General features: G+C 38.0%; 2 protein-coding genes across 2 annotated transcripts in view; one reads left to right on the top strand and one right to left on the bottom strand.

Moving 5' to 3' along the window:
• Window positions 1-225: 225 nt before the first annotated feature.
• LOC105226752 (26S proteasome non-ATPase regulatory subunit 13) lies at window positions 226-1,976 on the bottom strand. Its single transcript, XM_011205769.4, has 7 exons — window positions 1,764-1,976; window positions 1,570-1,683; window positions 1,364-1,499; window positions 995-1,297; window positions 841-932; window positions 520-784; window positions 226-455 (listed from the first exon to the last, which is right to left on the bottom strand). The coding sequence occupies exons 1-7, from the start codon at window positions 1,871-1,873 to the stop codon at window positions 327-329; spliced, it is 1,149 nt and encodes a 382-aa protein (XP_011204071.2). The 5' UTR covers window positions 1,874-1,976; the 3' UTR covers window positions 226-326.
• Window positions 1,977-2,511: 535 nt separating this feature from the next.
• Window positions 2,512-14,120, top strand: part of LOC105226753 (3-hydroxy-3-methylglutaryl-coenzyme A reductase) — a 50,865-nt gene continuing 39,256 nt past the window's right edge. Inside the window, exon 1 of the mRNA XM_049449635.1 lies at window positions 2,512-3,185. The gene's annotated coding sequence lies outside the window, so the exon portion shown is untranslated. The remainder of the gene's footprint in view (window positions 3,186-14,120) is intronic.

Here is a 14,120-nt window from a genome sequence, read left to right as displayed (position 1 = left end):
ATTATCATGGATATGATAAATATAAAAAAATATAAAAAATTCCAACGATTGTCGGGATTCCGTAACCTAAACGAACCCCTATTTGTATCATTAATCTCCACTAAAAATTCTACCGAGATCATCATGGTTGCATCCATATACTGTTTCGATAATGAAAAGAAAAATTTCCCACACACTTTTTTAAGCACATCTAAATCATCATGTTTTGATAATATAAAATTCACATTTGTTTAAGGTACTCCACAGCTATACTGCCAATGTACATTATCTTATTTATTTTATTTTTTAAACTAAATTGATGTTAAAAAACACTTCAAATCGAGAAATTAATTTGTTAAGATTTCTGCGGCACGCGTTTCCATCAATTTCTCCATTGATGTTATAGACGCCATCCAATGGTCTAAGGTCGTGGCCATTCCAGCTATTTGTTTACGGCCCAATACACGCGGTTGCACCTAAATTAGATATTGCACATATTAAAATTTCTTTCCTATGGATATTTAAATGTTTAATACGCACCCATGACATATTCACCACACCTGCAACTTGATCTATTTCTCCGCGAACCAGGTCTTGTGCTAGTGCTTTCATTATCAGTAATTCTACTTCTTTCTGTGGCAGTGTTGTCTCTTTTGCGATTTCCTCAAATGATATTGAGCGTTGAGTGGCTGAACGTTGGAAAGTCATTTCCATTAGACAAAGAAGTGAGATTTTTTGTCGCAATTTAACTTCTTGGGCAGCCAAGTCAGGAATCTTAGACCAAATCTTTTTCATCTCATTGAATCTGTTGAATAAACAATTTATAAGCGAATATAAGAAATTACCAATTTAATTATTTACTTCGGTATGTTGCCTGTATTGAAAGCTTTAAGTAATTCAACAAGCCACTCGTTATCTGTGCCCTTTAAGGATTCTAGGATAGGATGAGCCAACTATAACAAATGCAAAACAATGTAATTAAACACTATTGATATCAATTATTAATGGTTCTTACCAATTCACCGATATTATAAATGCCATCACCAAGCAATGCTGCTAGGCCTAAGAAAAATGCTTGTTGAGCCCACTGGTCTTTGGGATAATCATCCATAGAACAACCAAGAAATTGTAAACCACAACGGTAGTAGTCACTGTGTTTGCCCACTCGTCGGTAGTATTGAGAAGCGAGCATATAGAACTTGCCATGAACCGGTGTCACATTGCCAGCCTCTTCCAAAACTTCACGCAGCTCTTCAATGATTTTTTTCGTGGCATCCAAATCGTTAAGGTTAGTTAAATAAATATTACCTTGCATCACCTAAAAAATTCATACATTTTATATTTAGATTATTAGTTCAGATTCACAGGTTTACAATTATTTCACCTTAATATACCACACCGCCTCATCGCATATATTAACTTTATCCTTCAGTTTATCCAAGAACTCTACAGCTTCCTTCTTATCTGAAATATGTTCCACAACGACTTCCAGTATTTGTACCAGTCCGTATGGATTTATTCTGTAAAAAAAAATAAGTTAGTAACTTAAGTTTTCACCTCAACCAAGTTCGTATATTTATATTGACTTACTTCATTTCGAATGTAGCAATGAAGTTCTGGTACAACTGCAACAGCGCATCTTCATCTTGAAGGGCAGGATTTCGAACAAAACGCGTAAGCAATATGGTCAATTCGTTCCACAACCTATATGTTTAAAGTATTCGAAAAATGAGTTTAAAAAGATCAGTCAGCTAAAAAAGCCAATAGCGTTTTTTCGATATTACTTCTCATTGTACAAATCCTCGATAGTGGTCCACTCATTCGCAAGTTCTCTGTTTGTTGTTTTCTTCTGTGTTGCTAAATAAGCAGATACATTTACTGTAGGCGCTGCCATTCTTTAAATATATTTTAACTTTTGTTATCCTTTTATAAAAAATTGGAAATTTGTTCAAAATTGTTGAACAGAAAAATTGCAAATCACATATTAAACGTAATTGTCAAACAAACGTCAAAACTCGGCGATACCGCACTTTGCTTGCGTTTCGTAAGATTCAGCTTCTTGTGGGATTGTTAATTTCAGCTACCAACCGCCAGGGGAAGACAGCAGTTTATTCATTGATTAACAACTGCAAAATGGTATTATATATATTCTCTATATAGTAATTAAAATATATAGTGATTAATACAAACAGAGATCGCTTAAAAGTTATTGGTTAAAAGAATGTAAAGATAAATTGTTAACTTATATTTTTAAGTTGTATCTATTGTGAATGGTTTCATTGTGTTATTTCACCGTAGTTTTAAATAAGTCTATCATATAGATTATATAATTTGGAAAAAAATTTATAATTTAAGATTTTTATAAGCTTTTCTTTTATAAATCCACAAGACAATGAAAACTTTCGTAATAAAAGAGTTTAAACTAAAAATATTGTTATCGTTATGGCACTGGTAGAATCATCTGTTTTGCGACTATTCACAATGTTAACATTTTTGCATTTCTCTTATTACTGCTATTCGTAAATACATGGTCGTACTTTGTGGCTAGGTTAGGTGTTGAATTCCAGATATATTGTAGCATAGTTGGTCCATTGTGCTGGCTTAAATAGGTGATAACTCGGAAGAAACGGTGTATTGAACATCCGTGGAGAAAGATAACATTTTGTAACACGTTCAATTAGCGAGCTAAACAAAGTGAAGTGAAATTACGTGTGCCGCGCGTTGAAAACGGAAGCAGTAAAAAGTGAAACTATTAGCTGTGACGACTGGCAATCAGCAAATGTATAAGAGAAAAGGCGCACACATAAAAGATAAAAATTAAGGAATTTTCGCAGTCAAAATATTAATTGAAAAAAGGCAGTGGAAAGTGTGCAAGGAGTTTTTACCAATCAATTAAGACAATAATTCAATATCGCTGTGCTCTGAACGTTTGGTCGGTTTTTAACCAAAATTTAACTCTTAATTATATAATTGATTTTTTTTATTTGTTTTACAAACAATTAAAGCAATAGTTTTTCACAAGGATTTACAACGAACTTATTTATTTGTAAATTCGGAGCGACTTCTTGAAATGACTTTTAAATGCTGTGACTGAAAGTGCAATTCTACAATTTCTATAAGACAATCCACGATACAAGACTTGATGAAGTACGAACTAAAAGGACTTCAGAGCACCTGCGGCATATTTAAGTGAATTGGAACAAAAGGTTAGTAGTTCGTGTTACCACGAGTGTACATTTTTAGGCACATGTAGTGCATTTATTCACATATGTTTAGTCAGGTCAGCAGTGTCAGTTGGCGACACTAGTCCTATTACTGTGCCATGGACAATGGTTGACCATTTATCAATTAGATTTTTGTCGAATTTAGCTCCTCCAATCCTCCCGACGTCTTTAAAAAGATTCAATGTTTACTACATGTTGATCCACCTTCTTCTTTTATTTCCAATTTACCAAAATTCCGCTCTTATTTATGTATTTATGTTTTATAAGCATATTTAGATCGTTTGTTAATGTTTCTGTTCCGAAAGTGCTCACCTTGATTAGACATTGAAATCAGTAAAAAACTAGTGCAAAATATCAGTATTTATTTTACAATTAAATGCGGAAAAATAACGAAAACATTAAAAACATATTTATGCATAAATAATAATGTCTTAATTGTAGTGTTATCAATTAGAGGAAACAGACTTGAACCGTAATATAAGGACGGAAATTACATTTGCAATAAATTGTTTTGCACATAACGGATTTCCAAGTAGAAAATGGGGTAACTACTCCCATTGAGATTCTGGTTTTAATTTCCTGGTTTACCGTAGACTCCGTAGCAATGTCCTTCAAAGCATATTCGGTGGAAGCAAGGCGAACTTTATGTTGCCTCTCATATTATTAAAAATTTGGATACGTGAATTAGAAATTTTAAAAATATCAAGGATAAAAGTGTTTTTCCTTACTTACGTTGTTTTTAAATATGATATTTTATATATATTTATTGGTATTATAAATGAATATCTCTGTTTGAGGGTGTTCACAATTATGTTTGACATTCTATATTAAGAAAACGAGTGGTATTTTGAAGAAACACAAAAAAGCCTTAAATTCTCTTCCGACAAATGAGCAGTTTCTCAAAAGAATATGACGTGTGCAAAATTTCTGATTGATGTCTCAAAAAGTCAGGGACCAACATAGTTTTGAGCATTACAAACTTTATGGCAAACTTGCCCTTGTTTAGGGTTTAAAAATAAATTATTTTTGATGTCAAGAATTTTTCAAATTCTTATAATTTTATACAAAGAGCAATTCTGCTAAACATAAAAAAATTGCATGTTGAATTTTTAAATAAAAAATCGAATTTTACTCCAAATATAAAGCAATAAAATGAATTGTACATGCAATATGGATTTGCGACGAATTTTTAGAAAAACGTTTCCTTAAAAAAAAAAAATAATTAATTTTTAATGCATGCAAAACAGAAACCAATCCAATTTCTTTTTTTCTTCACCAAGCGTTCATCGAAATGCTTTTTTTTTTTTGTTTTTTTATAGTAGGGGGAAGCATCGAAAGCCGGAGTGCGGAACTTTAATCCGCTAAACCTAACCTACTCCCACCTCAAGACTCTCCCACGGAACCACCGGTTAAGTATTACTTCGTGGGAGGGACAAGACATTTAAGTCTCCTCTATCGTGCGGACTGACGGACGCCTAAATTGTTCAAAAAGTCTCAGTTTTGTCATTATGGATGCTGACGCTTCGCTGACAGCTTTCCATTTATCGGTCGACTGACACATGAGTGTCGTTAGATTATCGACTGTAAAACTACCACCGAGTGTGGTTTTTAGTTTTTCCCTTGTATTTGAAAATCTAGGGCAATAAAAAAGTACATGTTCAGAGTCTTCTATATGCTCTGTACACGTCGGACAGTTCGGACTAATGTCATTGTGGAATCTGAAAAGGTAGCTTCTGAAGCACCCGTGTCCACTAAGTATTTGGGTCAGATGAAAGTCTAGGTCCCCATGCCGTCTGTCTATCCACGAATGGATGTCCGGTATAAGTCGGTGGGTCCAACGCCCTTTGGATGAGGAATTCCACCGCTCCTGCCACAATTTAATGCTATTGTTCCTCTCCTCTGTCTTTGCCGATACTGTTTTAGGCGCTGATAGATGATATAAACGCTCGAGTTCATCTCCCTGGATGTCAATGGGCGGCATGCTGGCTAATACTTCAGCAGCGTCGGTTGATATAGTCCGGAAAGCACTTATTACTCGAATTGCAGAAAGCCTATGCACTGCAATTATTTGTTTAGCATACGCTTTTATATCCATTGCCTGTATCCAAACTGGTGCCGCATACAGTATTACGGAACTCATTGCTTTCGCTATTAAGAATCGCCGGCTGGAACGCACACAGCCTGTGTTGGTCATCATTCTCGATAGGGCATTATAGATTTTGTTTGCCTTCGCGGAAGAATACTCCAGGTGTTCTTTAAATTTTAGTTTGGAGTCCAATATTACTCCCAGATACTTCAGTTGCGGCTGTGAGGTAATCTCGCACTCCCCTATAGTGAGCTCTATTCGTTCTTCTATCTTCCTAGTACTTATGAGTAAAACTTCTGTTTTTTCCTCCGCCAGTTTCAGATTCACAGAAGAGAACCATTGGCGTAGATCATTTATGCACTCATTACATTTATTTCTCAGGTCGGCTAATTGTTTGGCTACTGCTACCACCATGAGATCATCCGCGTAAGCTACTAGTTTAATATCTGTTGGTTGCTGTCTTTTTAGCACCCCATCGTACATAAGATTCCATAATAGTGGGCCTAACACTGAGCCTTGGGGTACACCACTCGAGATAGAGTAGCTCTTGGTGCCTTCATTCGTCTCAAAAATCAGCCTCCTGTTTTTAAAATAACTCGTTATTATGTTAATGAGGTATTCAGGGGCCCGTATTTCATCCAGGGCTTTGATTATGTGTGCCCATTTTGCTGAGTTGAACGCATTCTTGACATCCAGGGTAATCAGCGCGCAGTACTTTTTTGTGCCACCTTTCCATCTTTTGCCACTTACTGCACATCTTGCAGTATCGACGACTTCTCGTAGTGCGTCAATAGTGGATCTCTTCTTTATAAAGCCGTATTGTCTCTCTGATAATCCGCCGGCTTTCTGGATTGCTAACTCCAGGCGGTTTCGTATTATACTTTCGTACACTTTACCCATTGTGTCGAGCATACATATAGGTCGGTACGATGAAGGTTCTTCAGGTGGTTTCTTTGGTTTTGGGAGCAGAACCAAACGTTGTACTTTCCAAGAGTCGGGGAATACCTCTTCCTTTAAACAAGCGTTGTACATTTTAGCGAAAACTCGGGGTTTTAAGCTTATGGCTTCCTTCAGAGCTCTGTTTGGTATGCCATCCAATCCAGGCGCTTTGGTGTTTTTGATTTTCCTTGCTATTGCCAATAGTTCGTCTTCCGTGACTAACGGGGGTGACTCTACAGCTTCGTTTCGTCGCTTGGCATATGAGATCCGGTCGTGTTTCGGGAATAGTGTTTCGACGACCTTTCCCATAAAAGAGGCATCTTTAGGTTGCTGCTGCTTGTTTTTAAATCTGGACATGCATACTTTGTATGCAGTGCCCCAAGGGTCAAGGTTTGCTTCCTCACACAGCTTCTCAAAACATGATTTTTTGCTTCGTGTAATTGCCGATTTCAGGAGCTTCTTGTGGCTTTTAAACTCCTCCCTAAGGCGATTTTCGTTCGTTTCGCCCCAGTTACGCTGTAGACGCCGTCTAGCTGAGTGACAAAGCTTTCTCAACATGGAAATTTCATCATTCCACCAATATACAGGCCGCCGCTTGTGGTTATGTGACGTTCTACGCATTGTTGCATCGCATGCTGCCACGAGTTCTTTTCGAACTGCTGATACCAAGTGGGCGGCGCTGTCACCAGATGCCTTTGATGCACTCCAGACTAGGTCAAACAGGTCTGGGTCGAAATCTTGTTGTTTCCAACTTCGCCTTCGGGAGGGGTTTCTGCTTAGAAGCTCCTGCTCTCGGGAGTACGAAATTTGCGCTATAATTGCCATGTGATCACTGTTTGTGTATATGTCGGACACTGCCCACTTAATGTGCCTGCTCAGCGAATCGTTTGCAAACATAATGTCAATTATGGATCCTTTATTGCCTTTTTGGTAAGTGTTTCGAGTTCCGGTGTTCATTATTGTTAAGTGAGTTTGACTCAGATATTCATGAATTAGCCGCCCGCGGTGGTTTGTACATCTGCTGCCCCATGCAGTTGACCAAGCATTAAAATCACCCGCTATTATAATAGGTGTTTTGCCTCTGGTTTCTAAAGACAGCCTTAAGAGGAAGTCTTCGAATTCCGTGACTGATGCGCTGGGACGAACATAGCAGCTTACAAAATAAATCCCCTGGATATTCGCCCATGTGAAAAAATTATGGGCTTCTCTGGGGCAGGTCTTAAAAGGTTGCCCTTTACAGGACCATATTGCTGCCTTGCCAGATTTGTCTGCAATCCATGTGCTTTCCGGACGCTGGGAGTATTGTTCACTTAGTATGGCGACATCAATGTTTTCTTCTATGGTTATCTGATCTAGCAAATCTTGTGCTGCTGCGCAATGATTTAGATTCAGCTGCAGTATCTTCATTTACTTAGAGACTTCAGAGACTCGAGGTACTTTGGGCATGTCGTGCTCAATACAGAGTGCTCCCCTTTGCAGAGCATGCAGCTCGGAGCTTTTGTACACGACTTTGCTAGATGTCCTGCGGTTCCACAGCGTGTGCATAGGGAAGATCTGTCTGTCAAACTGCAGCATTTACGAGCCATGTGACCCAGGTGGAAACACTTATAACACCTGGGAATAGGCGAGTATTCTCGAAGGCGGCAGATCGACCACCCGATCTTTATTTTTCCCAGTTTGAGTGCAGCCTTTGCATCTTGAGCGCGCATGCATACAAGTGCTATTTGTGTGCCACTACGCGTTTTTCGCAGACTTTTGACACTTGTTATCTCCAGATTTTGGATTCCACACTCCCTTTTCAATGCTTCGCAGATTTCTTCGGGAGTTGTTATTTCGTCCAGATCTTTGCATACGATCGTAACGTTGTGAGTTTTGGGCTGTATCATAGCCATTTCTCCAACCACTCCCTCCAGGGCGCTTTGGAAGGATTCTGCTTTTGTGTCTACTCCATTTTTCAATTCTAAAAGCAGGTCTCCTTTGAGGGTTTTTCGAACATAGGTTACGTTCGAACCCAGCTTCTCGAGCCCGCTGTCGCTTTTTATTTTTCGCAGAATATCTGCATACGACGCCCCTTCCTTCTTCGTAATTATGATGGCATCCGGTTTTGTTTTAATTTTCTTTTCCACCTGTTTCCTCTTTTTAACCACGTTTACCCATCCTTCATTTCCGTTTTGAAGAGTCGTGGTATCATTTTGGTTTGTTTTTTCTGCTCCACTATACGTTAGGTGCGCATTTTCGGTTATATTTTTTGGCTTTTTTGTGGGTGGTAGAATGCCTGATGCCTCTCTCATTCTTTTTTGGGTATTATCATCTCTACCAATAGGGGCTTGAGATGATTTTCCTATTAACACTCTTCTCGCTGGGATATCCACTTTTTCAGCTTTGGCGTGTAATGTCACAATGTTGTTCAAAAGTTCACGCATCGCCTGGTTAATATGCCTTTGGCCGGCCATCATGTTTTCCAACTCTTTAATTTTTTTCCCTAGTTTGCTAAAAATGCTAGCCGTTTCTCTGTTTTGTGATTCCTCGGGCTTATCGCTCTTGCTTACATGATCGGCAGCATCGCATTCCTTATTTGGTCTAGCAGCGGCGGACTCCTCATTTTTTCCTTTAGGCGGCGTTCTCATTATTTTTGAAATCCTTCGGAAAGGATTATCCGGTGTTTGCCCACTACTATTTTCAGAGGCCATACCTCCGAAAAAAGGATAGTCTGGGAACAACCGTCGCTGTGTATGTTCAGTCGCTAGCTTTTATGCTTAACTTAAAAAAACAAAACAAAAGGGCTGGCAATGCCAGAGCTGAAAGAAAACAGCTGATACTTGTGTTTTCGATGGTTGGCAACGCACAAACCAAAAGGAAAACGAAAACACAAGGAGGGGAACAGCTGATGGATCAAAATAACAACGGCAGAAAAAGAAAAACACAAATTAACTGCACGTTTGTTATGAGGGGAAAAAACCAAACAATTTTGCAAAAATTGGAAAACACAAAGGGTATGTGCTATTGAATATATTTACGTATAAATCAAAGTGTACTTATCTGGTCCCGTAGGTTTGGTGTCCACTTAGGTGGTTAATCCTCCTGGAACGTCCCACACAACAACCAACCTCACACAATATAAAAAAAACTAGAAATTTACAAAGAAATTTCGGGAACACAGCAAAAACACGTCTACTTCACACGTATGTTTGACACACGAAATGCTAATGTGTTTGTTGTTGTAGCTACGGAAAACATTTCTGAAGTAATTTCGAGTCATAGTGCTGAGTAGCCAGTCTTTGGCCGGATAAAACTCCAGACCCGTTCCGTTTACTTAGATCCGTCTGTCGTGGGAACTGAAAATAATATTAACTTCATTCCTCCTTAATGTAGGCGCAAATGAATTATTTATCAATACTCTATTGCATCAGCATAAATTGATTTGAAAATCGAAAGGTGTGACATCGTTTGCTTTAAATGAACGACAAATTGCTGTTCTGTTGACAGAGGCAACTACCAAGGGGGCTAGTGTGCCATTGCATAAATTTGTTTTCAAAATAATTTCATGTAAATACAGGATTTATGTTATATGCATGTGTGATTTTAAGCAGATGTCTGGTTTGGAACGAAAACAGAGAAGCATACAAGAGTGCATAAGTAATATTCATATACATATGTACATTAGGGTGTTTCAAAAAAAAATTTAATTTTCTTTTCAACTCTACCCCCTCAAATGTTAGTGATTGACAAACAAAATATACTCCCTCGAGCCAGGCGCTATAGCTTAACACTAAGGGGTCGCTATTTTTTTTTTTAGGTTCTTATACATTTTACAAAGGAATTTTAGTTTTTTAATTCAAAATAAAATTTAACCAATTAATTTTAGTTTCTAAAAAAAAACCATCATATATTCAGAAAGTTCACTTTTCAAACCATAAAAATTTCACTCAACCTATGACTTTAATTGACTAATTTATTTTGTAAAACTAAAACGTTTTAAAATTGGAAAGCATTTGGCAATTGTCGTCTCTTTAATATCAGAAATTCTTCTAGTACGAAAGGAACTAGTAAGTATCTGACTACCATATTTCTAACTACAGTGTAGTCACTCACAAACAACAACATATGCTGCCTTCCCTACCACACATTCTTACTTATATACCTGCACACTTACAAATGATAATGTCTATCACCCGAACTCATCCTTTGATAGCATGAAGCCAGAAATATTCTTCAATTTTCAGTAGCGCCACGTTTCTGTCGCCTGTGCTGCTTCAGCTAAGTAGCGTTTCCGCTCTGATGTGTAAATTAAATTACGAACATCTGGTGCAGCAGCCAAGCGCAAGATAAAAATTCTTCGAGAAAGTAAATATAAAAATAAAAATTAGAAAGACAAGTGGATTTAAAATAATACCATTTAAGGCATTTAGTCCCTTGTGGTTGCCACAACCGAGTGGGTTCTGATATTGAACGATCTTATAAACTATATGTATGTATGTGTAGTCATACAAAAATATGTATCAGATTTCTTACAAGAATTGTACACGCTTTTTAGTAAAATTGTGTTCAAAATATATACATAGTTTTATAGGATACATTTCCAATGCTTTGCAGACCCGCTTAAATTTATTCAATCAATACCTTTTCCCTCAAGTCTAAGCTTCCGTTAGATACATTGAGAACTGGCAATTTTCTTCAATAATATTGGTTGTGTTACAGCTACAACAACAACACAGAATTGACCAATATAATGCCGATGATTGGGCTAGTCCATAATCCAGGAAAAATGCTACATGCCACTTTCCTTCGCTCAGCTTTGTACATTGTATATTTTACTTTTATTATTTTTGCCATAATATACACTTGTGTGCCCTTTAGAGAGCATTATATAATTTATTGCTAAATAGAAATTTCATAATTTCATGAAGGTAACATAAATGTGCTAGACTATAGCAAATTTTAGTGCATAAAACGTTACGCCATTGGACGGTTGAAGGATTTTAATGTTGAGCTTCTTCACGCCAGAAAATTCCCTGAGTTTATCACGTAGTCCTATGAGCATGTTTGTATATGAATAATTTTTATAGCGAATATTTGAAGAAAAGTAAAATTATTGAAAGCTACAATAAACATAAAATGAAAAGAAGAGGGCATTAAAAGCAAAAATTCCATACATAAATACGTATGCACATACAGACATATGTACATACACAGTCATTTGTGCAAGCCTGTCTTTTCGCCTTTTTCTAGTGGCAGTAGATTTCCGTTTGCCAGTAAGTTCATCATTGGCAGCTGTGGCAAAGTATTCGCTGTTGGTGGCACGGCAAATACCTAGCCGACAGACCATGGCGCTCTAACTGCTCCAATGCAAGCGTACATGCACACATACACACACGGCCAGCACCACCAAGTTGAAACATCGGGTTCCGCTAATTGCAAGAACTTAATTTCCGACATTCTGCGATTGCCATGCCACACACAACGAGAAAATCGAAATTAAATCGCTGTAAGCGGAAGCAAAGTAGCTGATAGGGAAAATCGATTTTCAGTGGTGTTAAATTTCAATCGAAGATATTTCATCTTTAACATTACGCGAATGAAAAAATCATAGCTAAAATATGCTTTTGAGCGAAGATTAAGCTTGGCGCTTTCATGAACTCTTTTTTTAAGCGAATTGCCTAATTTATTTACATTCATATGCAAATATGTAATACATAAGTGGAATTTAAAGCGGGCAGACGCGGAGAGCATATCAAATAATGAAGCTTCATTGGTCGCGAAAGCCACAAGTTTTCACACAAATATACATTTGTAAAGTAACTATTTTTTAAATGCATGCAGCTTCCTCAATATTACCAATCCTCACCAAAACTTTTATGATTTTTTTTTTTTGTAACGAACGCACCCATAAATTTCTTCAGGTTCGCTGAATTCCTCGTTTATGATGATCAACTTAAAAAATATTCAAATTCCATTTCTTTACGGCCACGATTTCGTAACATGATCGTACTACATTCATACATACAGATTGTAGATTCATACATGCATGCGATCAGCTAGTGCCGCGCTGCGGTGGCGAAAACAGTCGCTGGGTCTGCGATGGTCTTGATTGCTGACGTCATATCAGCGTCAGCTGTTTGTTAGTTCACTGATTGCCTACTCTTTTTTTATGACCATCGAGAGTGTTGGCGCCCTGGCGCTTCGCATACGATGAGTACGCCACCCACCAACAATTTCTAGCGTCAAGTGTCTGTAGTCGCGTGTTATAAAGAGAAGTTTCAGCTTTCAGCTATTAACGCAGCAGAACTCAAAAATTTTCATTTTGTTTATTTTTATGCTGGATTTCGTTACTAGATTTGAGTTAAAATAGTTCTTCGTTGAAATTTAAGCTAAAAACTAAATGAAAAATCACTTCATTCATTGCGCTCACTTTCTCCTTATGACGTGTTATGGCTCTGTTGCCAACGTAAGTCCAATGGTTTCCCACCGCTGCGTCTGGTAGTGCCGTTCGTTACGCTCTCCGCTAGCGCTGCCGCACGCGCCACCATTGCCGTCGTTCTGCTGTGCGACGTCGCACGCGTTCGCGCTTCGATCGCTAGCACCAGCCATGTACATACTTACTTACTGTTAGGCTCTAACTCTAGGCCGCGAGCGTTATCGCTGTCGTCAGCGATCAGTTTAATGGCCAACAGCTGTTGGCGCTACCGCAGTTAATAACCATAGAAATTCAAAACCGCCGTTGGCATTCGTAACGTGGTTTTTAGTGCCAAATAAATTGCAAATGTAAGCATTCGTATGCGCACGCCACAAACGCCCCTTGGCACTTGCAGTACACGGCCTAGGCTTACACAATATGTGTCTACGTATTGCATATGTTTTTTTTTTGTAGCAAAAAAGCAATTGTTTTTGCAGTGGAAATAAAGCAAATGCAATTGTACTTATTAATATGTATGTTATGTACACACAAAATTACCAGCAGAAAATTCTGGAGACAAGTACTGCCATTTATGCTAAAGCAATATTTTAAAATGCTTTTATCCAGCATTATAATCCTATTTCTCCAATTCTTGAGGCTGCATTGTTCAGATATTTATTTCTTGGGGTGCCTTCATCTATACATTGTCTTTTTTGACATCAAAGCCATCGTCCACCATGAATTTGTTTCTTCTGGGCAAACTGTCAACTCCATGTTTTACCTGGAAGTCCTCAAGAAACTCAAACGAGGGGCAATCGGGTCCGAAAAGACATCGCTATCGGTTGGAAGTTGCACCACGACACCGCCCCGGCTCACACCGCCTTTCTTGTGAACAGCTACCTAACCAAGCCCGGCATCCCAACGCTGCCCTACAGCCCACATGTGGACCACCCGAACTTTTTTTGTTTCCTTGCCTGAAAAGACCGATGAAAAGCAAGCATTTTGCGACGGCAGAGGGGATGCAAGCAGCATGCACCTCGGCTCTCTAGGCTTATTTTGTACAAAAAGTCATCAGAAAAATAGATGTATGCGTGAATTATACGTTAATATGTATTATAAATTATATGGAACCTAAAATTTATAATTTTTTTCTTGTTGCGAATTTCTCGCAGGGTGCACACACAACTCCAATTCAAAGCAATTTGTAGGAGTGTTTCAAAGCCAGCGTTGTGGCTTATGATATCAGTTGTGTGTTTCTTTTTTAATTCGTTTTGTGGCTTTTTCAGCAAGAGTTTGTGCGCATTTTTTAAATAAAATCGCTTCCCGCTTTTTACGAATTCAAAGCACTCGTGCTTTGGCGTTGCGCGCGCTCACTTTTTTAACTACGATATGCTGCTGACCTGCTTTGCTAAGTGCTATTAATTGTTTGAATTTACTTGTCTGCCCTTTCTTAATGACTTTATTTAATTAGCTGCTTCTCTTCTTTATTTAAATGTTT

This window comes from Bactrocera dorsalis, chromosome 2, assembly GCF_023373825.1.
Source record: "Bactrocera dorsalis isolate Fly_Bdor chromosome 2, ASM2337382v1, whole genome shotgun sequence".
Taxonomy (NCBI): Eukaryota; Metazoa; Arthropoda; class Insecta; order Diptera; family Tephritidae; genus Bactrocera; species Bactrocera dorsalis.
This window is presented reverse-complemented; position numbering and strand designations above follow the sequence as displayed.

What these genes read in the sequence shown, in the direction of transcription:
- LOC105226752 (XM_011205769.4), bottom strand. Translation starts at nt 1,873, where the DNA reads ATGGCAGCGCCTACAGTAAATGTATCTGCTTATTTAGCAACACAGAAG. An exon ending in TTTATAATATCGGTGAATTG is followed by an intron (nt 933 to 994) that starts GTAAGAACCATT and finishes CATTTGTTATAG; the next exon opens with TTGGCTCATCCTATCCTAGA. An exon ending in AATACAGGCAACATACCGAA is followed by an intron (nt 785 to 840) that starts GTAAATAATTAA and finishes TTTATTCAACAG; the next exon opens with ATTCAATGAGATGAAAAAGA.